At 45.4% G+C, this 27694-nt stretch overlaps 1 protein-coding gene across 1 annotated transcript in view; it reads left to right on the top strand.

The window, feature by feature from the left end:
* Positions 1-27694, top strand: part of LOC124612890 (glutamate receptor 1-like) — a 398257-nt gene that overhangs the window by 223110 nt on the left and 147453 nt on the right. Inside the window, exons 3-4 of the mRNA XM_047141343.1 lie at positions 8754-8881; positions 20347-20476. Of these exons, the coding sequence (XP_046997299.1) occupies positions 8754-8881; positions 20347-20476 (258 nt within the window). The remainder of the gene's footprint in view (positions 1-8753; positions 8882-20346; positions 20477-27694) is intronic.

Genomic DNA, 27694 nt, shown 5'->3' with positions numbered 1-27694 from the left:
ACGTCGTCAAGTATTAAATGCAAAATCAGCATCAGCATCGTCAAATATATATATAAATAACAGCATATGTAGAGTCATGTTGTCAGTAGCACTACTGTTCAAAACAAGCTGCCGTACAGTAGCCACAAGAAAAAAATGGCTCTGAGCACTATGGGACTTAACATCTGTGGTCATCAGTCCCCTAGAACTTAGAACTACTTAAACCTAACTAACCTAAGGACATCACACACATCCATGCCCGAGGCAGGATTCGAACCTGCGACCGTAGCAGTCGCGCGGTTCCGGACTGCGCGCCTAGAACCGCTAGACCACCGCGGTAGCCACAAGATGTTTGTGTTGTAAGTTCACCAGATGTCGCTAATGTAGGCATACACTGATTTCAATGATTAATTGAACAGCATAAAATGAAGGGGGAAAGTCTGTAATGAGCTTATTACGTATAAAAGGCATTACAGAACTTTCTGCAAGCCGTCTTGAACACTAATTTGCAGCAGATTTACCAGGTATTTAAATGTTGTTATTTTGGTCTTTAGTCTGGAGCCTGGTTTGATGCAGTTCTTCACACCACTCTATCCTGACCGAACGTCTTAATATCTGTTTGTAGCTACTGCATCCTACATCTGAACCTGCTTACTGCATATCATGCCTAGGTCACCTTCCACAATTTTAACCCCCCCCCCCCCCCCCCCTCCTCTAACACTTCCATACATTACCAAACTGAGTATTCCTCGAGTCCTCAGAAACTTTCCTATCAACCGATCATGTTGTGCCATCAACTTCTTTTTCCTCTTATTTGATTCAGCACATCCACATTAGTTATTCGATGATATCGAAATACCCACAAATATATTCTTAGAACTTTGGAGAATACACAGTCAGTTCTGTCCGCCACAATCGTTCTCTAAAAGAAAAAGCTCTTTATTATTCAGAGAAACTGCTCTGAGAGATTCTCTCTGAGTGCGGGTAAACAGACCTGGCCAGCGCTGGTGCTTGGTGCCGGTGGGACGGCGCTGCCCGCTTTATTCTCCACAGCAGAGAGGCGCCGTCATCTTTCTCCCCGTGGAGTTGGCGCTGCTCTCTCGCCGCGTACATCTCCCATGTGTCTGACCTCCCTCTGCCAGACACTTTTTCATTTTCAGCTGTTGATTCCCGCAACGCACCGACAGCGCAATTTCTAACGAACGCCTCGCGAGAGTGCAAAGTAATTTGCTGGAGAAACGCAAATTTATTTCGTAGACGGCGTCGTTCCGTCGCTGCTTGGTAAACAGCTTCATGTTTATCTACGAAGTTTTTAATTCCTACAGTACTTTTTGATTTTATGACTTTATTTACGGCTAACAAGACCTTAGTCAATATAATTGACCGTTTTGATCGCCATTCGTGTATGAAAACTGACAATTACATTGACCACTGATAATGATCGCGTACTCGTACAATAATTTTATGTAATTTATAGACATAAAAAAGTCTTAGTCAGAAAAATGCTGTCGTCGTTAAAGGCATTCGCAAGTTGGTGACTAACATTGCAAAACATATTACGTACCGTATGTACGAGTTCTCAATGACGCTAAAGTTCGTCATTGACAGACGAGTAAAAGCGTAACAGGAAAACTAATCATTGAATACTTAAAGTGTTGCAAACGCCTTCAACAGCATGAGGCAGATCATAGACTGACGCAATAAATCCCAACGCCAAGAAACAGTGAACGTAGAGTAATGAAATTTCAAGAATACATTTTTCTAAGTAACATTTTTAAGTGATTAATGTTGCAAGTTCATGGGTTAATCTAAGAGAGAAAAGCCACGGCAAATGGGTAATTCTGATACATTAATAATCGGTGTAAGAGCCACAATGCCGTACGCAAACATGCATGCATAGTGTCATACATGTGTCGGATGTCAGTTTGTGGCACAGAGTTCTGTGCCTGCTGCGTTTGGTCGGTCAATACGGAGACGGTTAATGCTGGTTGCTGATGACGCTGGAGTTGTCATCCGATGATATCCCGTGTGTGCTCGACAGAGACAGATCTGGTGATCGTGTAGGCCACGTTGAGTCACAGCAGCGGCATGTGGCCGAGCGTTATTCTATTGGAAATCATCCTTATAATGCTGTTCATGAATGGCAGCACAACTGGCCGAATCACCATATTGAAGTACAAATTTGCAGCCAAGGTGCGTGGGATAAACACGAGAGTGCACCTGCTGTCATACGGAATCGCACCCCAGACCATGACCCCAGTGGTACGTCCAGTGTGTCTAGGCCGCAGACAGATTCGTTGCAGGCGCTCACCTAGCCTCCTACTAACCGATACCGGGCCGTCACTGAACCAGAGGCAGAACCAGCTTTCATCAAAAGTCACGACACATCTCCACTACGCCCTCCAATGAGCTCTCGCTTGACACCACTGAGGTCGCAAACGGCAGTGGTTTGGGATTACTGGAATGCACGGTACAGGGCGTCTGGCTCAGAGCTGTCCTTGAAGTAAGCGACTAGTAAATGCAGTGCCAGCTGCTCGAACTGCTGCTGCAACCACAGTACGACGAATCATAATCCATATGCCGAATACGACTGTCTTCTCTCTCGATAGTGCCACGTGCCCGCGCGGAGCTCAGTTTTCTTCCGACCGATCGTCGTGTGACCACTGCTACTAGAGATCATGTACTGTGGCTACATTCCTGCCAAGTCTTTCTGCTTTACCGCGGAAGGAACATCGAGCTTCTCGTAGTCCTACTACACGACCACGTTCAAACTCAGTAAGCTGTTGATAATGGCATCTTCGTCTCTTAAAAGCATTCTCGATCAGTATCAACTTATTGGGTCCAATCTCAAAGGCAACTAACATTCACGGCTGTTGCAGCGCGTATTTACAGCAAACCTGTTTGTCACTTAACCCACCAACAATTTAGGCAGAAATCTTGGGTTCACCAGAATCTGCCACAATCACTGTAGAACTAGTTGAAGCGGAAAAGTCACACTTTGTCAACTGAACTCCAGTACTGGCATTCAGTGCCCATTGCAGACTGAAGATTTCTAGACAGTGGTAGCCGATCCATCGGTATCTGTACTAAAAGTCCAGGGTTCAGTAGACGACGTCATGCCACCGACGCACAGAGGTGCACAACCGTTTATTTGCCCAGCTTTTCGGCTTGCTATCGTCATGTTATAAAGGTGGCACTTGTCCCATCTTGTAACCACAGAGCGTGACTCAGTAATCACTTGCTGCAGAGTACAGCTAAATTGTACTTGCTGGTGTCACACTAGCAAGTGTGGCACTGGCACACTATCAGCTTGCCCTTGATCAGCCAATGAAGCGCGATGGTGCTGTGGTTAATGCACTTGGAAGAAGCTAAGTTCAGACTGCAGCTGTATACACGGTGAGCGACAAGACCAACTTCCTCCCCTATCCTTGGCCCCCGTCTATCTTCACTACTTTGTCGTCGTCGAATGGACGTTAAATTCTGATCTTCCTTCATTATTATAATAACCGACGTGTTCCGGTACGTAATGGCCATTTTCCGTAAATCGAGCATTCTGCCAAGAATTAATTCATTCTCGTGAAGACAGGGCCACAAACGTCCCCAGACCTTACTGACCGTTGGTTTTACGTATGCATTCCGTTCAACGGCTGTTACGTGAACAGAGGTTGACATAGTAAAAGCTTACCGCTGCCACACTGCATTACGCCTATACTCTCTATTATGGACGTAGTACTTTCCACAAACGCTACGTTATTTTACATCTCTACCATTTGGAACATTTTAAACTAAAAATTGTTGAACACTTCGAAGGAATGGAAAGATGTACGAGATATTCCGAATATATACATCAGCGTGTATCTAGATGATTAAAATTTCTACTGTCTGCGACTGCCGGAACAGCCACCACAGTGCATTTGTGTTTTTACCACGTGATCGTGTTATCTCGTCTAGAAAGGTACAGTATATAATGAGCGTGCAGTTAGTAAACACTACACTGAAGTGACAAAAAGTCATGGGATACCTCCTAATATCGTGTCTGACCTCTTTTCCGCGACATAGTGCAGCAACTCGACGTGGTAGGGTCTCAACGAGGCGTCGGAAGTGCCACGATGAGATACTGAGCCGTGCTGCCTCTGTATCCATCCATAAATGCGATAGGGTTGCCGGTGCTGCATTTTGTGCACGAAGTGACCCCTCGAATACGTTCCATAAATGTTCGATGGGACTCATGTCGGGCAATCTGGGTGGACAAATTATTCTCTCAGATTGCCCAGAATGTTCTTCAAAACAACAGGGAACAGTTGCGGTGACATGGCGCATCGTTGTTTGGGATCATGAAGTCCATGAACGGTTACAAATTGTCTAAAGTAGTCTGCAGCCACAGCCCATTAACGTCAAATGTCATCGCACTCTCGTAATGGATACATTCGTTGTACGTCCCACATTGATATCTGCGGTTATTTCACGCAACGTTTCTTGGCTGTTAGCACTGCCAATTCTACGCAGACGCCGCTGCTCTCGGTCGTTAAGTGAAGACCGTCGGCCACTGTATTGTCCATGGTGAGAGGCAATGCGTGAAATCTGATATTCTCGGTACACTCTTGACACTGTGGATCTCGGGATACTGAATTGCCTAACGATTTCCGAAATTAAATGCCCCATGCGCCTAACTCCAGTTATCATTCCGCGTACAAAGTCAGTTGATTCTCGCAGTGCGGCCATAATCGTGCAGGAAACCTTTTCACATGACGCATACGAGCAAAATGATAGCTCTGTCAATGCACTGTCCTTTATACCTTATGTACGTGATACTACCGCCATCTGTACATGTGCATATCGCTATCCCATTACGTATGTAATCTCAAAGTATGTAGGAGTATGCTGAATGTCGCGTGTTTGCGTGCTTCGCTTGACAAACACTGAAACAGGCATCAGTGTGTATCTGCACGGTTGATCGAACTGTGTAACATGTACGCAGGAGGTGAATTTGATTGTAATATGTGCCCAATTTTGCACAATTGGACTATAAGGGAAATCGTAATCGTCGTAAAGCTTCTGGTCGACCTTATCCGACCACACCAAGGAAAGACTGCATTAGCGGACATCAAGAACATCGCGACCTTTTCACATCTGCACCTGTCGTCCGGGCATAAGTGTTGGACTCATTACAACTACCTGGAGACTGACAGACGCCGGGATTGTTAGTCGCTGTTCATTGAATACCTTACCGCAACATCACAACACAAACGGCTGCCTTTAGGGTGGTGTCAGACTAGGAAAGCATGGACTGCTGATGACTAGAGCCACATAGTTTTTAGCGAGGGATCTCAGTTCCGTAGAACCGCAAATGACCGACATCCGCAATTATGGCTGTTCCGAGAAGAAAGGACACAATCTGCTAGTGTTTGGAGAGACATACTGGCCAGTGTTATCAGTATACTCATCGAATATGACTTCATGTTACTTCTGATAGCTATACAGGCATTCCTCAAAGAAATACTGTGTCCCCATTTATTATCTCTCATGATACAGTATGCTAATACAATTTTTCAACAGGATAACACTCATCCTCACATGGTGATTGCCTGAACTTACTTCGTGGAGATTATTTAGTCCACTGGTCAGCAAGATTCCCCAGTCTGTTCCCAATACAGCTCGTACGAGAGAAACTCGGGCGTCAACGCCATCCCAGTGTCAGTATCGACAGCCAGTTACAACTGTTGTGAGCCAATTTATGCTAGAGGAGGAGAAAATGCGTGTATGCTATCTTCTCAGATCAAAAAATTAGCGCACACATCCAGGCAAGGTACCAACAGTATGCCTATAGTAGCCATTTCGACATCTAATTTAGTTTTGTAGTCACATAACCTCTCAATACGCGAAGTTTCGTTTCACTTGCTCCCTGTACGTGATAAAACAATTGGTGACGAACAGTTCTGCCAAAATGCTGATTATTCAAGAGTTTCGTGCCTCGATTAGCAAAAACGGAACCGTTTTAAGATCACTTCGTTGTCTGTCTCTCCGTCTTTCTGTCTGTCCAACTGTTCAAAACACTTTTTATGAAGAACGGGTAGACGTAAAAAGTTGAAAATTATGTCACGTATTAAGGTCTACAGTCCTTGGTGATGTAAAAATGATATGCTTCTCCGTCAATGCAATCAAGAGATACGGCCATTTATGTCACGTGTCTTGATACTCGCAAACTCACTCATCAAAACCGACAGCGTACTTCCTGTTGACCTAGGATCACAAAATTTGGCAAGAAGCAATGTTATATGCTGCAAGCAAAAGGACAAATCTGAATGTATTAGTTTCTAACCATATCAAACAAACAAAAGCATTTTTCGTCATTTGTTATCGGACTGTCTGTCCGTCCGTCAGTTAAGACCTATGTTTCTCAGGAACTAGTAGTTATATCAAATTGAAATTTATGTCACCTGCTGAGGTCTATACACCTTTGGCGGTGTTAAAATATTAAGCATCTAAGCCAATGCAATCAAAATATACAGCCGCTTATGCCATATGCTTTCATACTCGCAAACTCACTCATCAAAACCTATAGGTTACTTCCCTTTGACGAAAAATCATGTAGTTCCGGGAGAAGAAAGGTTTCACTGTACAAGTAAAGGAAGAAAAATCAGAAAATCGTTAATTAACAATTACATCACACAAAAAATATTTCTTTTGTCATTTGTTATCCCACTCCAGACTTGAAACGTTCTCGAAAGTCTTGGAATGGCCGGGACCGATATTTTGCCAGTATTAGTGTCGATAACAGGGAAGAGTCGCCGACATTCCCAATTGCTGTAATGCATGAACTGACAGTATGCATAATTAAGCTGGTACGGAAGCCCCAGTGGGTGAGTCCTACACCCTCCTGGCCAGTCTGCTTTTTCTAAAGAACGATAGGCAGTGTTTTTGTCGTTTCCTTCTTGTTGGCGTAAAGCACCCCTCAGTATAAAAACAAAATGAGACGCGCGGTGGCTATTGGCTGAATCCAGACATGGCCTCCACAACGAAGGGTGGCTGGGAAGAGACTGACCCAGTGACGTGTGTGAAGGGCTGGCCCAGCCGCTCCTTTAGAAACTCGAAGTGCCCCACAATTGTCCGCTGCTGCCTCCGGCGGGTGATTGGCGGCGTCCAGTGGAGGCGGATGGGCAGGCACCACCCACTCTTGATACTCCACCATCTGCGTCCCTGCTTCTCCCCTGTACACTGTCTCCAAATAATTCCTCGAAAAAGAAACCGATGAGGTCGATGGTAGCGCGAGACATTAAAAACGTCGGCGAAGAAAGACTGCACTCTACCCAGTCAGACCAAAGGCGCAGTCACGAGCTTGCGCCACAGACTTTACCTTTATCTTACAATAAAAGACATACACAAGGTAATTTTTTCCACGGTGTACAAACTCTAGGGATTGATCGATGCCGCCGTCCGAAGTGGCCGTGCGTTTCTAGGCGCTTCAGTCTGGAACTGCGCCACCGCTACGGTCGCAGGTTCGAGTCCTGCCTCGGGCATGGCTGTGTGTGATATCCTTAGGTTAGTTAACTTCAAGTAGTTCTAAGTTCTAGGGGACTGATGACCTCAGATGTTAAGTCCCATAGTGCTCAGAGCCATTTAAACCATTTTTGATTGTTCGATGAAAGGATACGAAACGAGAAGGTCTAATTAATTTACGTTCGGAAATGCATGGTTTCCATGCTAAAACCACTTATTCAATCATGCTTTCTTACGGAGACTGCATTCTGTACCATGCAGCCACGGTTACAGTATGCATGGTTTCCTAGTAGAGACTGGTTCCTCATACGTCCTCATACGCTATAGGTGGGCCGGGATAACTGGCGACCGTATTTTGGGACTAGTCTTCCACCCATGCCGCCTAACAGGCCGGAACTATCGGCGTATCTTGCAGGTGATTTTGCCTCCGCTACGGTCGCGGGTTCGAACCCTGCCTCGGGCATGGATGTGTGTGATGTCCTTAGGTTAGTTAGGTTTAACTAGTTCTAAGTTCTAGGGGACTAATGACCTCAGAAGTTGAGTCCCATAGTGCTCAGAGCCATTTGAACGATTTGATCGATGCCGGCCATTGTGGCCGAGCGGTTCTAGGCGCTTCAGTCCTGCCTCGAATGATTCGAAGGGTTATATGGCTGCTATATGACGGTGCTCCAACCCACTTCGCCGTTAACCTGCAGACGCATCTCAATCGTGTCTTCCCTGGTCAATGGATCGGACGAGTGGGTCCAGTTGCATGGCCTGCGTGTTCGCCGGATCTCAGCCGGTGCGATTTCAGCCTATGAGGCCAACTCAAAAGTGTCGAGTATGGCGGAGCCCATTCCAGATGTGGAGACACCGAGCAGCATATTCATACTGCCTTTGAGACTGTTCGGATGCAGCCTGGCCGATGTGAACGTGTGAGGCAGAATATGCTACAGCGCGTACACGCATGCCTCGAGGCACATGGAAACCATTTTCGTCACATACTCTAACTGTGGCTGCACGGTACACCGCGCATTAGACCGCAGTCTTTGTAACAACGTATGACTGAGTAAATGGTCTCTAGCATTGAAAACATGCATTTCTGGATACAAGTTCATTACACCTTTTTCATTCTGCATCGTTTCATCGATCAATCCCTAGAGTTTGTACACGATCGAGAAAATCAACCTGTAATTTATGACTGATACAGAATTATGTCTTTTCATTCTAATTCGTAGTCGCAGCCCTCAAAACAGAATCCACAATAAACATAATACGTAAATATTCTCGTGTTGCAGTCTGCAGCCAGTTCTCGAGGGGAGTGTTCGCGCTGCTGGGAGCCGTCAGTCCGGACTCGTTCGACACGCTGCACTCCTACAGTAACACCTTCCAGATGCCTTTCGTCACACCGTGGTTCCCTGAGAACGTAAGTATCACATATACCACTTTTAAAAAGTACCAATCATCGTCTTTACCTTCTATTTCCAAGCTCTAAAAGACCTTTAATTTAATGCTGAAATCATAATACACTCCTGGAAATGGAAAAAAGAACACATTGACACCGGTGTCTCAGACCCACCATACTTGCTCCGGACACTGCGAGAGGGCTGTACAAGCAATGATCACACGCACGGCACAGCGGACACACCAGGAACCGCGGTGTTGGCCGTCGAATGGCGCTAGCTGCGCAGCATTTGTGCACCGCCGCCGTCAGTGTCAGCCAGTTTGCCGTGGCATACGGAGCTCCATCGCAGTCTTTAACACTGGTAGCATGCCGCGACAGCGTGGACGTGAACCGTATGTGCAGTTGACGGACTTTGAGCGAGGGCGTATAGTGGGCATGCGGGAGGCCGCGTGGACGTACCGCCGAATTGCTCAACACGTGGGGCGTGAGGTCTCCACAGTACATCGATGTTGTCGCCAGTGGTCGGCGGAAGGTGCACGTGCCCGTCGACCTGGGACCGGACCGCAGCGACGCACGGATGCACGCCAAGACCGTAGGATTCTACGCAGTGCCGTAGGGGACCGCACCGCCACTTCCCAGCAAATTAGGGACACTGTTGCTCCTGGGGTATCGGCGAGGACCATTCGCAACCGTCTCCATGAAGCTGGGCTACGGTCCCGCATACCGTTAGGCCGTCTTCCGCTCACGCCCCAACATCGTGCAGCCCGCCTCCAGTGGTGTCGCGACAGGCGTGAATGGAGGGACGAATGGAGACGTGTCGTCTTCAGCGATGAGAGTCGCTTCTGCCTTGGTGCCAATGATGGTCGTATGCGTGTTTGGCGCCGTGCAGGTGAGCGCCACAATCAGGACTGCATACGACCGAGGCACACAGGGCCAACACCCGGCATCATGGTGTGGGGAGCGATCTCCTACACTGGCCGTACACCACAGGTGATCGTCGAGGGGACACTGAATAGTGCACGGTACATCCAAACCGTCATCGAACCCATCGTTCTACCATTCCTAGACCGGCAAGGGAACTTGCTGTTCCAACAGGACAATGCACGTCCGCATGTATCCCGTGCCACCCAACGTGCTCTAGAAGGTGTAAGTCAACTACCCTGGCCAGCAAGATCTCCGGATCTGTCCCCCATTGAGCATGTTTGGGACTGGATGAAGCGTCGTCTCACGCGGTCTGCACGTCCAGCACGAACGCTGGTCCAACTGAGGCGCCAGGTGGAAATGGCATGGCAAGCCGTTCCACAGGACTACATCCAGCATCTCTACGATCGTCTCCATGGGAGAATAGCAGCCTGCATTGCTGCGAAAGGTGGATATACACTGTACTAGTGCCGACATTGTGCATGCTCTGTTGCCTGTGTCTATGTGCCTGTGGTTCTGTCAGTGTGATCATGTGATGTATCTGACCCCAGGAATGTGTCAATAAAGTTTCCCCTTCCTGGGACAATGACTTCACGGTGTTCTTATTTCAATTTCCAGGAGTGTAGTAATTTACATTTCTCAAAAGAAAAGGGGTACGTGGTTTTTAGCGTCTGCCATACTCCAATGAGCAATAACTGAAGAATGGTCATGTTACCAAATTAAACCTTTATCTTTCACAAATGAAGTACGCAACAAAACATCATTACAACCTCGTTTACATAAAGAGAGTTGAAAAGTCCGACAGGTGCCAAAAACAAAGTGAAAACAATCATTCATCCTGTCATCTTGGATGCATTTCATTGGATTTTGAGGGCTTCGATAACGTGCGTCATCTCTGTGAGCGTTTATCACTTTCTGACACCTACGTGCCATGCTCCTTAAAAGTCTACAGACGCCACGTAGTGGTAGTTCCCATTCTCCAATGAGAGCCCATGTGAGTTCTTGGACATTCTGTGGTGGAACAGAACGATCACGAACACGTGTGTCAAGCATCTCCCACTTAGGCACAAACGGGTTTAGGTCGAGACTCAGAGCCCGCCATTCCATTACTTCAATGTCCAGGCTTCGCAAGATATCGCTGTTGACGTCCGCCACACATGCCCTGACTTTAGAAGGAATTCAGAGCCACTGCCTTATGCAGCAGCCACCACATGGTCCAACACGATCTGTTCGATGTACTGCGTGGCGGTAAGGCGACCGTGGACAACGATAAAGGTGGTACGGCTGTCAACACTGAGGCCTCCCCACTACGTCACAGAACCTTGGAAATCTGTCGATTTCCTGGACGGAATTTGGCAGATACCGCTCATCACGGGCCTCAGCACACGAACACGACCATTACCTTGCGTCACAAGATATGTGGACTCGTCTGTGAATTGTACGTTTCGACAGTGACGAAGTTGCCGATTGACATGGGAATCGCAGAACTGAAGGCGAGCTGCAAAATGGTTATGTGTAAAGCGTCGCACTTGAAGAGGACGTCTAGGTCATAAAGTCATTTCTCTTAACCTGTTCAGTGCAATCTGATCAGACACAGCAGCTCCAGTGCCCCTTCTGAGGTCGTCCTACAGTGCTCTGGCGGTATCCGTACGACGCTGCAAAGCAGAAATGGTCAGATATTGGTCTTCACGTGGTGCTGTAATGCGGCGGCAACCTTGTCCATCTCGCCTTCTGTACTGATCTGTCTCCCTGTAAGGTGTCCATAACGCGTGGATGACACATGGACAGGCACTGGCATCTGCAGCAACACGACCGAAAGTCCATCCTTTTTAGATCATACAGTCCGCCGTTGTAACTTGCATTGCATTAGTACCTCGCGTTGCTTGTGCTTGGTTGCATACAACGTCCACAATAGGCAACTGCCATCTGGGCACCTGGCTAAAAAACAACGGGATAGCGGTACTCACTTCCTTCTGAGGGTTCACCTGACGCCGTAGTGCACAACATTCCCGATAGAGGGCGAATGATTTTCATTGTTGCCTATATTGAGACCGAGGAACTCATGCCATGTAGTAAAACCTCAGGTATGGCCCGTATCAAAATAGATTTAGCATACAGAATTTTGATACACGTGTTCCCCTAATTCTTTCAACAGTGTACATAAACCGTGGGCTACAATGAATGCAAATAATACCCAGAAGAAGGGTTAAATTACCTCATCTTACCTTGTATAGGATAGATCGTCCCTAACTCCATCCTGCCACCTCAGCGTTGGGCTATCAAAGTGTCTCCTTCCTTCCTTGTGCATTTACTTCTTTGAAACATTGATGCCACTTTGCCTCGTTTCGTTGCTTAGCATAAATTGCTGTTTTGTGATGATGCCCAAGACTTTTCCGTGTGCCAACCAGTAGCACAGAATGCGCGTCTACCTTTGCGGTGATTCGGGGAGTGCGACAGTAACGACTGTCGGCTATTCTTTGGAGCCGTGGCCAACCACGTCCCTCCCGGCGAAACTTTGAAAAGTATCGATTTTGCCTTAACATTTGTCGTGAATCTTTGCTGTTGGGAGGTCACAGATTTACATGGAGCACAATACTCTTGCCTAGGAAGCGCTTTGCTATTATAGAATCAGTTGTAGAAGATAAAAACTGTATGGGAAGACAAAAGTTGCAATATAGGCAGCAGATATTTGAGAACGTTGGGAGCAAGTGTTGCTCTGAAATGAAGAGGTTGGCACAGGATATGAGGTCGTGGCGGGCCGCACGAAACTAGTCAAAAGACTGATAAAAAGAACCACGTGTTTCACTTACGACTCGTGTAAACCGAAGTTAGGTTTTTTTGCGACTGTGTTTGAAACTCTTACCAAAGCGCACAAGAATATTCATATTTTATAATTCGACCTCACATAACCCTTTCGTAAATACAGTGAAACTAAAACAGATCTCGTCCCTTCTGAATAATTTTCCTGAGGTTTATTCCCATTTTTCTCGCTTGCTTTTCTCCCAAACTTCCATGCACCTATATCAATCAGAGTTATGCATATGGACCTTTTTACTGTAATTTACTTTCGAAATATCTTGCATTAGTATCTGTGTAGCTAAGTGTCTTAATCATCATTAATTTTCAGCCCCACAACATCATTCAATGAACAGTTAATCTAGTGACCAAATGCAGTACGTCTCCTTGAGTTCAAATAACCGTTCTTCAATTGTGAATTAGTATGCATATAATTGTCAGCCCCTTTCTCTTTTTTGGTTTCCAATACATTTTCCTAGAGTTCTGCATGATGTTATACAGCTTGCACTCACACGCGCATTGCACGGATGATTCCCATAAGGAAGAATCCAGTTACCTTAACGTTTTCTGACGCAAGTAGTGTTACACAGACTGCGTTTTCTTATATAAATAAGAGTCCAGTAATATTGGCATTCTCAGACGCAAGTTGTACATTTTAAAGGAGAGACATTTGAGGTAGCACTTCAGTAGCATTTAAAGCACAGCACCCCTTCTCGGTACATGTCCCAGGATGCTGTCATATCCGCCTCATTGTGCAATGCATAGGTTTCCGTATTTTTTCTTCTTTAAGTGCTACTACTACTACTACTACTACTACTACTACTACGTGATCAGGCCCAGTGGACCGCACGCATCTACAAGTTTCCTCCTCCACTGTATTCTGTCCATTGCTGCTATCCGCCATTCGTCCACATCTATTGACATTTGTTTTAAATCTTCATGGAGTCCATCCCTCCAACGCTTCTTGTGTCTCCCTGGCGGTCTCTTTCCTGTAGGTGTGAAATCCAGGAGCTTCCGAGGCCATCTGTGATCCTCCATACGGGCCACATGGCCGGCCCACTGCATTCGTTTGGCTTTGACAGTTCCTGCTGTGTTGGGCTGCTAGTATAGTTCATCAAGCTCTTGGTTGTATCTGATCCTCCATTCCCCCGTATCTGCATCCAGAAACGGACCGAAGATCTTCCGAAGCACTTTTCTCTCAAAAACAAGGAGCTTATGGAAGTCCTGTTTCCGGATACTCCATGTCTCACAGCCATATAGAACAACAGGCTGGATCAGGGTTATGTACAGTCGAATCTTCGACTGTCTGGAGAGAGATTTGGACCGAAGCAGTTGTGCTAGGCTGTGGTAAGATCGGTTTCCTGCTTGTATTCTGGCATTGATCTTTGCTTCACATGACGAGTTCTCAGTGAAAAGTGCCCCTAGGTATTTGAATTCTTGCACTCTCTTGTAGGAATGGTCCCCAACCTGCAGTGATTGTAGATGATCAGCAGTCTGACAATGACCACGCGTCATAACGAGGTACTCTGTCTTAGCTTCGTTTATGTTTAGCCCAAATTTGCTGGCAGCCTCCTTTAGTGCTTTAGTCATTTGCTCCAACTCCTCTTCCGACCTAGAGAGTAAACAGATGTCGTCTGCATAGGCTAAGTATGCCAGTCTCTTTCCTTCGATTTCAATCCATTCGTTCTCTTGGAAGGTCTCGCGTATGATCTTCTCGAGTGCAAAGTTGAACAGGATAGGGGACAACCCATCTCCTTGCCTGAGTCCTGTCACAATTTCAAATTCCTCAGTTACGCGATTTCCCATCTTCGTTCAGACAGATCTTTATCAGATTGATGAGTTTCTCTGCTACGCCAAACTCCCTTAAACAGTTGAGCAGGCTCTTGCGATGTATGCAATCATAGGCCTTCTTAAAATCAACGAATAAAATATGCAAATCTTTACCATATTCACCCAGTTTCTCAGTGAGCTGCCGGAGACTGAAGATGTGATCTACTGTTGACCGTCCTGGCCGGAAACCTCCCTGGTACTCCCCAATCACCGATTCTGCCACTGGCTGAATTCTATGTATGAGGCAATTGGACAGGATCTTATAGCAGACGTTAAGCAGGGCGATTCCTCGATAGTTGTCACATTTCAGTTTGTCGCCCTTCTTATGTATTGGACAAATCAGAGCTGTTTTCCATTCTCCTGGTAGTTCTTCTTTGGTCCATATTGCCTGAATCAGTCGGTGTATTTTTTCTGCAAATTTCTCTCCTCCTGCCAGGATCATTTCAGCCTGTATTCCATCTTTACTTGGACTCTTGTTCTGTTTAAGGTGTCTGATTCTGGTTTTTATCTCATCCTGGATAGTCTGCATCGGCTGTAATTGGGTACTGAAAATCAAACTGCAGTTCGGGTTCATCACAATTTAGCAGCTGTCGAAAGTACTCTTTCCATCTCTCAGCTATGTCCCTATCGTTCGTCAGGATCTTATCATGGGAATCTTTGACAAATTTCTGCTTGGCCTGGTGACCTTTGCAGAGGTACTTCGCCCTCAGAAACATTCCCCTCGTCTTTTGTCCTCTGAAGTCGGTTTCTGCTTCAGTGATGATATTCCTTATGTATTTCCTCTTTGCTCTACTCAGAATTGCTTGTGTAGTCTTTCGGACCTCCTCAAATTGTGCTTTGGCCTGTGCCAGATTTGTCCCCTTCAGCCATTTGCTTCCTTTCTCTTTTCCAGGGCATCTGTACATTCCTTTCCAAACCAGATCTTCTTGCCCACTGGGTTTCCCATGAGTGTTTCCTTCGCTGTATCCCTAACTGAGCTCTGGATGTTTCCCCACATTAGTTCGAGGTCCTGATTCGCGTCCACTTCACTGAGTGCTTCAAAGCGGTTACTAAGTTGCAACTGGTATCTGGTCTTCGTTGCCTCATCTTTCAGTTTCTCCACATGGTACCTTTCCACCCTTTTTAACTTAGGCCCCCGTTCTTCCTTTACACTGTATGGTTAAATGGCCTCTGACTAGGATATGATCACTCCCACCTTCGGCGCCCCGCGCTGTCTTAACGTCTAACACCCATCTCTTGGCTCTGACATCAACGGCAACATGGTCTATTTGATTTACAGTTCTCCCATCTGGTAATACCCAGGTACCTTTATGTATGTTTTTCCGCTGGAAGTTTGTGCTGGAGATGAACAACCCTAATGATGTAGCGAAGTTGATGAACCTAACTCCATTGTCATTGCTTAGTTTATATAGACTGTGCCTATCTGTTGTGTCTTGGAATATTTGTTCTTTCCTAACCTTGGCATTCATATCACCAAGGAGGATCCTCAGGTGTCCATTTGGTATAGCGTCCATCACTGCCTCTAGCTGTGCGTAGAACTCGTCTTTCACTTCACATTCGCTCTCCGCCGTGGGAGCATGACAGTTCACAAAAGTCGCCTTAATATGCTTTACTTCCAGTGTTAGAACAGATATTCTTGGGTTGACTGAAACGAATTCTGAAACATTAGTGGCCAACGTCTTACTGACGCAGAAACCAGTGCCTAACAGATGACCTCGTTCACAGGCTCCATACGGAATTGTACAGTTTTCAACATCAATGCTCCCAGCATCGTCCCACCGGATTTCTTGCAGTGCAACTAGGTCTAGTTCGTACCTCTGAATTTCCTTGACCACACTGATTGCAGCTCCTGTCTTGTACAGACTCCTTACATTCCACGTTCCAAATCGTATACCGTTTCTTTGCCATTGACGTTGTCTATTTTTGTCAGTAATGTTCCGAGGCTTACTTGTAGTCTTGAAAGCATGTTTAATTTTTTACGGAGAGAGGGTGCTGGCCTCCCGTCCAACCTGCGGTGTTACCCTCACAGCTTACAGGACTGCTGGCTTTTCTTAAGGGGTGGACTCCCCTCAGGAGTTGGGTTATAAGTAGGAATAAGAAAACTGGAAAGACGCCCTCGGGCCTCGAAACCTAATACCGTTGGGGTCGAAAAAGCAAGAGTTGGCCAAGGGAGGCCGACAGGGAAGGAGAAAGGAGTCTGACACAAGTAAGTGGAAGCAATGTCACTCAGCTCGGGTCCCCGCGGTCGCCACCCGCGTACTTCTAGGTGAAGCCCCTGGGGCTTCTTTAATTATGCACCAAAAACTTTTTCTAGCACTTTGTTTTCAAAGGAAATAATTTATCTTTCTATCTTCCCACTCGGTGCTCATGTTTCGGTTGTACATGCTACGATCGGTCGCACAGCTGTGTTGTAAAGGGTGATTCCACTCTCTTGATCGCAGTGTACTGGTGAGTAATAAATGCAGCGCCATTAATTATAATCTTACTAAAAAACATTTAATAAGAGAATGATATCGGAAAGAGTAGGAAATATTTAAAAAACGCTTTTTAAATTTTTCATCGCACATAGATACATGTTTTATTTTATGTTGGGGAGTCGCAATAATACATGGTAATCAGGACGGCTTACAGTTACCTCCACACTATGTAAAACAAATACATAATATTTACGGAAATTCATTGTCTCACAACAAAAGAGAAACAATGACCAATGACATATATGGAATTGAGCAGCGTATAAACTAAAAACACAGTAGTTATAAAGGTGACAAACAAATGGAAAAGCGTAATAATTACTTACAGAAATGACACAGAAAGTATGACAGTAAATTTTCAGTTTGAATGAGGCACCATTCATGGAACGTTGAAGGTGACATTGTTCAACATTCTAGCAGACTTGCAGCTAATTTTTGTTCGTACTGAGTTTCTCAAAATTTAAAGTCGAATTATTTTCGATTTTTAGTTAATGGCATCTAAGTGGTACATACACATTCAATATGCATGAGAGAATTAAGAATAGTTCACATGAACGTATGATACACGTGATTATCATGCAGGAAGTTTAGAACGTTAAAGAAGATTGATAAAATCGTGGTGTCGTTTTGTTTCGATGAGTTTCGTACCCATCATCTTCAGGTGAAGTGTCGCCATGCCATGTTCTGCCTATCTACATAGGCACTGGACAACTTGCCACTACCGTGGGTGGGCCGATCACGCGCCTCCGTACATGGTGCTGCGCCAGTGGTGGGGGAGTATGTTGCAGGGGGATGGGAGAGTGTCTTGCAGGGGTGATGGGGGAGGGGGGGGGGGCTTAGAGTTCCGGTGTCAGTCCATTCTGTGTGCGGACGCTGCCGCCATCAGAACAAAGTGTTTTTGTCTTATTTTCGCAACTGCGAAATTCCACGCTGTGATGAGTTGAAATCCGCTGTGCCGATTTATTAAACTGTTGTGCAAACGCATTAGCACAGAGTTGCAGTGCATTCGTGCTGTATAGTTTCCTCGTTTGTGCAAGATCTAAGGTGTGCTCCTCATTGATGCTCCGCTCTGCCACAGCGGACTTGTCTGTATGCCCTAGTCGAACGTTTTGATGTTTTGGTACAGTTCTGTAAGATGCATCGCAGTGTCTGCCCGAGGCATTGCCCCCACATTCGCAATCAACACTGTAAACCCATGGCGTCTGCAGTCCTAGCTGTCCTTTGGTGGAGCCAGACATGTCCTTAATTTTTAGCGTTGCTTGCCATTGTTCTTGTCCATTGTTCTGGTGATCTTGACTGTCAGCGGCCCCGCATATGGCAGGAACGCCATACGTTTGATTTCTTCGTCTTCTGATTTGTCCTCCCTCCTCTTACCAGTCTGTAATGCGCGTCTGATTTGCATCTCGTTGTAACCGTTTTTGAGGAAAGTGTTCTTCAGATACTGTAACTCATTCGGCAAGCTCTTCCTGTCGCAGATGTACATGGCACTATGTACTAATGTGGTTAGCACCGAGTTGCGGTGCGCTGGATGATGGCAACTCTAGGCGTTAAGGTACAGGTCCGTATTCGTCTTCTTCCTGTACACCGAGTGTCCCAACGGGCCGACGGGACTTCTCTTGATTAAAATGTCCAAGAAGGGTAGGGTTACGTTCTCCACGATAAACTTGATGTTGTCGTATATGCAGCTGCGATGGCCCGGAGCGCCTGAACATTTTCTCTACCATGTGGCCACACCACAAAAGTATCATCTACGTACCTGTAGAAAGCGTTTGATTTTAGGTGGGTGGTATTCAGCGGTACATCTTCGAATTGCTTCACGTATAGATCAGCAATAGCCGGAGCTAAGACCCAACCCATGGCAACCCCATCTACTTGCTCATAGAATTTCCCATCACATTTGAAATAGATTGTGGATGGTACGTTTGGAAAAAGTTGTACTGTGTCGTCATTGAAGTATCCCTTGAGTAGAGGTAAGGAATTTTCCAGCGCCACCCAGGTCACATCATAACTGAAAAATACGTTCTTCTCGTCTAAGCGAAACCCAAGGATTACCTTCACAAATTCTGTCTAGTTCTTAATGTGGCGTGGACAGTACCCCACGAGAGGTTTTAGCAGTTGAGCTAAGTGTTTGGCTATCCCTTCCAGTGTTCAAAACAAGCCACTTTTCCTAAGCTGTTGAGTAGAGCGATAGTCTTGCGTATCACAGATGTTGTCGCATCTTTCCCTAGTTGTTTGTATGATTCCAGGAAAGCGTTGATCTTCTGCCAGTAATCTTCTGACTTCAGTAGCACTTCAGTATTGCTTTTATCTGCATCTGAGACCACTATATCCTTAGTAGAGATTCCAAGGCTCTCAAGCAAATATGGAATGTATTGCTTCAGAAGTGCCACATTCAGCACTATGGAGGACCTCAACAGGCTCAAGCGACTAGCTCCTGAGAGGACAGCCATGCTGTGCGCTTGGCCGTTCAGGATCGTACAGGACGTTACGCAATGTTCTGGTAATGTTTGCAACAGGAGAACTATCCACACGGGTAACGTGATGACGTCGGGGGCACCACGGACTGTCAGTATTGCAAAGATTTTCTCAGGTTCCATCGATACGACAGCAAGGAGATACGAGCCGACACTGATGGAACCAACGACAACACCAGACACACGAGAGGCAGCACGTCGTCTTCTCGGGCGGCATGGAGGCTGCGAGGAGAACGAAAGTAGCCAGCTTACATTCATTGTCTGGGCCCAGTGCCTGGCATGATCACTTCTGGTTCTCATAGCTAGTAACTTGGACAGCTACCTTTACATGGTGTGGCGGGTGGCTGTGCCCTATCGTAGAGGTATCCATGATGTTACCTTTCGGCAAGATAACACAAGACCGCATGGTTCCCGTGCTTTCCAAGCCTACCTCGATAAAGAGAGTGTTCGAGTGTTGGCCTAAGCAGCACTTTCTGCAAATCTCTCCCTCTTTTAAAACATCTGTTCGTAGACTGCGGAAAGTCTGGTACACCACTACTGTGCTAGCCACTACGATTGATGAACTCTGGTGTAACGATGAAGGAGCACCCAAGCTCAAATCAATTTGATACCTAGTAGGGTTAGAGCTGTTGCTGCCAGAGGTGTTAGCTCTGTGTGTTGAATTTCACACCCTGTACATACGTCCAAATCACCTGACAATATAACCAAATACTCTTTCTGCAATACTGTACACGAAATGTAGATAAATTTTTGTTATTTACTTTGCTTACTCGTTTTGCAATTCAAATATCCACAGCATAGTTATTTATCATCAGTGAAGTATACAGTGTTACCTCAGTAGCATTTTCAGTATGTGAGGCTGTTCTGCACACCAATTTTGTACCGTAGAAGTGACGCAACGCAGCAATGAAATCTCGCTTTGGGCGCTGGTGCGTCGAGCCACCTGCGGCGGCAACTTAACACACAGGGCCCTCTGCTCTTTGCGCAACAGGTCCTGGCACCCTCGTCGGGTCTGCTGGACTACGCCATCAGTATGCGCCCCGACTACCACAAGGCCATTATCGACGTGGTGCGACACTACGGCTGGAAGAGCGTCATCTACATGTACGACTCCAACGACGGTGAGTAGACGTCTCCGCTACCATGTCGAGTGATAGAATGCCGCATCACACTTGTTAAGTACTCCCCGACTATTGCGATTTTTTCATAGCTTTCAGGCAAAGCCCATGTCACCGGACAGAACAACGTCGCATAGTGATACAAACCGGACATTCCTCTGACTTCATTACAAAATACAATAGGGTAAGTCAATTATTATCCGTAAAGTAATTATAAAATTTTATTGTAATCAGATAGGAAACTTACAAGAACAAAATTTTTCGACATAGTCTCCTTTCGTTTCAACGCACTTGTTCCATCGCTGTATAAGCTTCCTGATGCCCTCATAAAAAAGGTTCTCGGTTGAGCTGCGAGCCAGGAATGCACCGCTTCTTTCACTGCTTCGTCGAAGACAAATCGACAGCCACTTAATGCTTGTTTGAATGGACCAAGCAAGTAATAATGAGAATGGGCAACATCAGGACTATATGGAGGATGATCCAGTACTTCAAATTTGAGTTTCTGGAGCGTTTCAGCAGTGTGGGCAGCAGTATGCGGACGGGCATTCAAATGGTTCAAATGGCTCTGAGCACTATGGGACTCAACATCTTAGGTCATAAGTCCCCTAGAACTTAGAACTACTTAAACCTAACTAACCTAAGGACATCACACACACCCATGCCCGAGGCAGGATTCGAACCTGCGACCGTAGCAGTCCCGCGGTTCCGGACTGCAGCGCCAGAACCGCACGGCCACCGCTCCGGCGGGGACGGGCATTGTCGTGCAACAACACAACACCTTTTGACGGCAATCCTAGGCGTTTCCTCCGCATCACAGGCTTTAGCCTGGCAGTAAGCATCTCACTGTAACGTACACTGTTTATTGTTGTGCCACTTTCCCCATAATGTCCCAGTGCTGGACCTTGTGCGTCCCAAAAAACCGTAAGCATCAGTTTTCCTGCGGGCGGTTGGGTCTTGAACTTTTTCTTGCACGACGAATTTTGATGTTTCCATTCCATACTCTGCCGTTTACTCTCCGGCTCATAACTATGGATCCATGTTTCGTCACCAGTAATGTTCCTGACTAAGAAGTTGTCCCCTTCGTTACCATAGCTATCCAAATGTTCTTTGCAGATGTCCCAGCGCGTTTGTTTATGCAACTATGTGATTTGTTTTGGGACCCATCTTGCACAGCCTTTATGAAAGCCAAATCTGTTGTGGATGATTTCGTAGGCAGAAACGTGACTAATTTGCAGACGATGTGCCACTTCGTCAATAGTTAATCGTCTGTCTAAGAGAATCGTTTCACGTGAACGCTCAATGGTTTCTTCATTTGTGTCGGTAAACGGTCGTCCGTCTCCTTCATCGTGCGTAACACTTGTGCGACCATTTCGGAATTTTTCAATCCATTCGTAGACACTCTGTTGTGGCGAAACACTGTACTGTACCGAAAGTCTTCAATTAATTTCGGCCCCTGACAGGCCTTCCGACAACAAAAAACGGATCAGTGAACGTTTCTCTTCTTTGGTGCTAATAGACAGCAGAACAGCCGTGATTAACAACACGGCAGCAATAACGAAACTAACCTAGCAGCTTGAAAATTGCAAAGATATAACAAATAAATAAATAAAGCATGCGTCATCAATGTAAAACAACAGTACTACCAAAATGAACAAAAATATAACTAAATTGCGGATAACAATTGACTTACCCTCATAAAACAATGTATTACTAATATCAAATTATAAAAGAATAAGTGAACAATTATATGAGATAATTTGCCTAAATGTTCGATAGTCTGACTACAAAATTACAATAAATGGTACAATTTTAATATAAAACTTATTTTTATATATATACCAGAAAGAGACAGATAGAGAGAGAGAGAGAGAGAGAGAGAGAGAAGAAAGAGAGAGAGATGAATACATAATGAAACTTAAGAAACTCTCATCAAATTTAATGTTTCCGTTCACAAGTGGTGTTGAAATAGAAAATATATTTGGTACCGGACTCTAGTGTCGCAACGAGGAGGAGCTGATGCTGGAACAAGCGAGCAACGTTAGAAGTTCTCAGGGTTGCACGACCGGTGCCATTTTGGAAAAAATAATTTTTGGTACTGGGCCTCGTCATTGTAGCTACTAAAGAGCTAAACTGCCGACGTTTCGATAAACTTGCTGTGGTCCTCTTCTGAGCGGTTCGTTGCTGCAGTGAGCTGCCCTGAAGAGGACCGCAAGAAGTCGGTAGCTACAATGACGCGGCCCAGTCCCCAAAATTATTTTATCCGAAAGTATGCGAAGAATTGGAACTGCTGAAGGCATACACCACGTACTTCCGTGGTCAGTTTTTTACCAGCAATTATTTCACCCATATCACGGATAGCATGTGCAAGCTGTCAGGCCACGAGTTCACCATACCAGATTATAATTCTTCCAAAGTATTCCGAGATGGAGCGTTGAAGATCATCAATTCACAAATTGCATTTTACTTACGAATGAGGTACGATTCACACAAATATCCATAGAAATTCACTACATTTACCACTTGTACGCAGATTTCAATCCTCGACCGATCATGGAAACAAGGAATGTTGTTCGCTTTAATGTCGTTTTGTGGGCTGAGACTGTAGGTGACAGAATCATAGAGCCATTCACTTTAGAGGAGTGATAGCATTATAGGCAGCGCTCCATTCTCCATACCTCGAATGACTGTATTGAACACGAAGATTAATAAGTGGCGCGCGACGGCTACGGTCGCAGGTTCGAATCCTGCCTCGGGCATGGATGTTTGTGATGTCCTTAGGTTAGTTAGGTTTAAGTAGTTCTAAGTTCTAGGGGACTGATGACCACAGATGTTCAGTCCCATAGTGCTCAGAGCCATTTTTTAATGAGTGGCAGGCTCCAGTAGCATCAGCTCCTCATTAAACAGACCTTAATCCTTCTTAATCCTTCTGGGAAATTTAATAACACTGGAAAATACAACACCCATTGACAACGTGCATAAATTACACGAGCCTGTCCTCTGAGCAAGTGAAGAAACTCGAGCCAGGTGTGCTCGCACATGTTAGTTCTTTAAGGAGGCCTGAACTATGTAGTACCACGTTGAACACTACTGCAGAGTTGACAAACGAATGACTGTCATATTACAGAATGGACCATGTCTCAACAAATATTCGTTCGTAAATGGCCAGAATGAACATTTAGTGTCTTACGACGTCTTTAATCAGCAATCTGCATGGAACACGTACAATAAACTGCTTATGTCTCTGCTCTGACACTAGTGGTGCTAGCTTTAAAAACAGTACACTATTAGCTCTGCCGTGTCCACTGCAGATCTCTTCCTAAGGGTTTCATGAAGCTGTAGTTGTATAAAGGCCTAGTAGAAACTGAAGGAGGCACGCCGTACAACATACAACAGGGATGTACATCATATTCTTTTGGGTTGTAGAGGGCGGCACGCTGTAAAATAATACACAGCTCGCGTAGAATTACGTGGCATCGGCATAAAAATATGTTCTCGCTGTGCTAGGCCATCCGGCTGTTCTGCAGGGTTCAAATGGTTCAAATAGCTCTGAGCACTATGGGGCTTAACATAGGAGGTCATCAGTCCCCTAGAACTTAGAACTACTTAAACCTAACTAACCTAAGGACATCACACATTTCCATGCCCGAGGCAGGATTCGAACTTGCGACCGTAGCAGTCGCTCGGTTCTGGACTGAAGCGCCTAGAACCGCTCGGCCACCCCGGCTGGCCTTTTACGGTGGTGGCAGCCTCAGTCGACTGCCACCTGTCAGTCTACGCACTTGACCATTCTCGTAACTATCCTTACTACGTAGCAGGGCACCGCAGTCTTCACGCACCACGAGTTCAGGTAAAGTTCTGTATAATCATTAACGTGTGATAATATGCAGTGTTTTAACCTTCTGTTGGTAGACGCAAACGAGGAAGCAAATATCTCATTAAAAACTGTGCTTAAAAGGGATCTAGAAGCTGCTAGCTATTCCAGTCGCTCAGTAACGAGAGTAAAGGCATTTGGGGCCTTCATTAGTTTTGAAAGATGTGGAAGAAAGAGAAGAAAATTTTATCTTTATGTAAAATTGGCGAACTGGTCGTCAGAGGCCTGACACTTGAGTTCCACGTGACGCAAGGGCTTTATTTTAAATGTCGGTAGCACAGTAAGCGATGTTGTTCGCTATGCTAAATTTTTCATCCCTTTTTGTTTTATAAGATTTCCTTCTGGAAGCGCACGATCGATGTGCTCTTGTTTTTGTTGATCTTTAGGTCGATCCCCTCCCCAGCTGTTCTGATGCGCAGCTATGGCGCAAAGTTATTTTGTGGGCACTCTACAAAATCTTCGGCCAAAATATAACGTGGTCCACAACCCAGGGCTACTTCATGAAATTTGGCTTCAAAAGCCTTCGAACTAACAAATAGCAGCGATATTTGAGATAACATGGCATAGCTTAGGCGGTATTATAATGCAATTATATTGAAAGCTTTTAGCTCTTGTTGCTATAAGATATGGTGTTTGTGGCATTCATAATCTGAATATTCCTTACTGACTGTATCTACATCTACATCTACATCTATACTCCGCGAGCCACCTTACGGTGTGTGGCGGAGGGTACTTATTGTACCACTATCTGATCCCCCCTTCCCTGTTCCATTCACGAATTGTGCGTGGGAAGAACGACTGCTTGTAAGTCTCCGTATTTGCTCTAATTTCTCGGATCTTTTCGTTGTGATCATTACGCGAGATATATGTGGGCGGTAGTAATATGTTGCCCATCTCTTCCCGGAATGTGCTCTCTCGTAATTTCGATAATAAACCTCTCCGTATTGCGTAACGCCTTTCTTGAAGTGTCCGCCACTGGAGCTTGTTCAGCATCTCCGTAACGCTCTCGCGCTGACTAAATGTCCCCATGACGAATCGCGCTGCTTTTCGCTGGATCATGTCTATCTCTTCTATTAATCCAACCTGGTAAGGGTCCCATACTGATGAGCAATACTCAAGAATCGGACGAACAAGCGTTTTGTAAGCTACTTCTTTCGTCGATGAGTCACATTTTCTTAGAATTCTTCCTATGAATCTCAACCTGGCGCCTGCTTTTCCCACTATTTGTTTTATGTGATCATTCCACTTCAGATCGCTCCGGATAGTAACTCCTAAGTATTTTACGGTCGTTACCGCTTCCAATGATTTACCACCTATGGCATAATCGTACTGGAATGGATTTCTGCCCCTATGTATGCGCATTATATTACATTTATCTACGTTTAGGGAAAGCTGCCAGCTGTCGCACCATGCATTAATCCTCTGCAGGTCCTCCTGGAGTACGTACGAGTCTTCTGATGTTGCTACTTTCTTGTAGACAACCGTGTCATCTGCAAATAGCCTCACGGAGCTACCGATGTTGTCAACTAAGTCATTTATGTATATTGTAAACAATAAAGGTCCTATCACGCTTCCCTGCGGTACTCCCGAAATTACCTCTACATCTGCAGATTTTGAACCGTTAAGAATGACATGTTGTGTTCTTTCTTCTAGGAAATCCTGAATCCAATCACAAACCTGGTCCGATATTCCGTAAGCTCGTATTTTTTTCACTAAACGTAAGTGCGGAACCGTATCAAATGCCTTCCTGAAGTCCAGGAATACGGCATCAATCTGCTCGCCAGTGTCTACGGCACTGTGAATTTCTTGGGCAAATAGGGCGAGCTGAGTTTCACATGATCTCTGTTTGCGGAATCCATGTTGGTTATGATGAAGGAGATTTGTATTATCTAAGAACGTCATAATACGAGAACACAAAACATGTTCCATTATTCTACAACAGATTGACGTAAGCGAAATAGGCCTATAATTATTCGCATCTGATTTATGACCCTTCTTGAAAATGGGAACGACCTGCGCTTTCTTCCAGTCGCTAGGTACTTTACGTTCTTCCAGCGATCTACGATAAATTGCTGATAGAAAGGGGGCAAGTTCTTTAGCATAATCACTGTAGAATCTTACGGGTATCTCGTCTGGTCCGGATGCTTTTCCGCTACTAAGTGATGGCAGTTGTTTTTCAATTCCGATATCGTTTATTTCAATATTTTCCATTTTGGCGTCCGTGCGACGGCTGAAGTCAGGGACCGTGTTACGATTTTCCGCAGTGAAACAGTTTCGGAACACTGAATTCAGTATTTCTGCCTTTCTTCGGTCGTCCTCTGTTTCGGTGCCATCGTGGTCAACGAGTGACTGAATAGGGGATTTAGATCCGCTTACCGATTTTACATATGACCAAAACTTTTTAGGGTTCTTGTTTAGATTGTTTGCCAATGTTTTATGTTCGAATTCGTTGAATGCTTCTCTCATTGCTCTCTTTACGCTCTTTTTCGCTTCGTTCAGCTTTTCCTTATCAGCTATGATTCGACTACTCTTAAACCTATGATGAAGCTTTCTTTGTTTCCGTAGTACCTTTCGTACATGATTGTTATACCACGGTGGATCTTTCCCCTCGCTTTGGACCTTAGTCGGTACGAACTTATCTAAGGCGTACTGGACGATGTTTCTGAATTTTTTCCATTTTTGTTCCACATCCTCTTCCTCAGAAATGAACGTTTGATGGTGGTCACTCAGATATTCTGCGATTTGTGCCCTATCACTCTTGTTAAGCAAATATATTTTCCTTCCTTTCTTGGCATTTCTTATTACACTTGTAGTCATTGATGCAACCACTGACTTATGATCACTGATACCCTCTTCTACATTCACGGAGTCGAAAAGTTCCGGTCTATTTGTTGCTATGAGGTCTAAAACGTTAGCTTCACGAGTTGGTTCTCTAACTATCTGCTCGAAGTAATTCTCGGACAAGGCAGTCAGGATAATGTCACAAGAGTCTCTGTCCCTGGCTCCAGTTCTGATTGTGTGACTATCCCATTCTATACCTGGTAGATTGAAGTCTCCCCCTATTACAATAGTATGATCACGAAACTTCTTCACGACGTTCTGCAGGTTCTCTCTGAGGCGCTCAACTACTACGGTTGCTGATGCAGGTGGTCTATAGAAGCATCCGACTATCATATCTGACCCACCTTTGATACTTAACTTAACCCAGATTATTTCACATTCGCATTCGCTAATAACTTCACTGGATATTATTGAATTCTTTACTGCTATAAATACTCCTCCACCATTGGCGTTTATCCTATCCTTGCGGTATATATTCCATTCTGTGTCTAGGATTTCGTTACTGTTCA

Source organism: Schistocerca americana, chromosome 4, assembly GCF_021461395.2.
Source record: "Schistocerca americana isolate TAMUIC-IGC-003095 chromosome 4, iqSchAmer2.1, whole genome shotgun sequence".
Classification (NCBI taxonomy): domain Eukaryota; kingdom Metazoa; phylum Arthropoda; class Insecta; order Orthoptera; family Acrididae; genus Schistocerca; species Schistocerca americana.
This window is presented reverse-complemented; position numbering and strand designations above follow the sequence as displayed.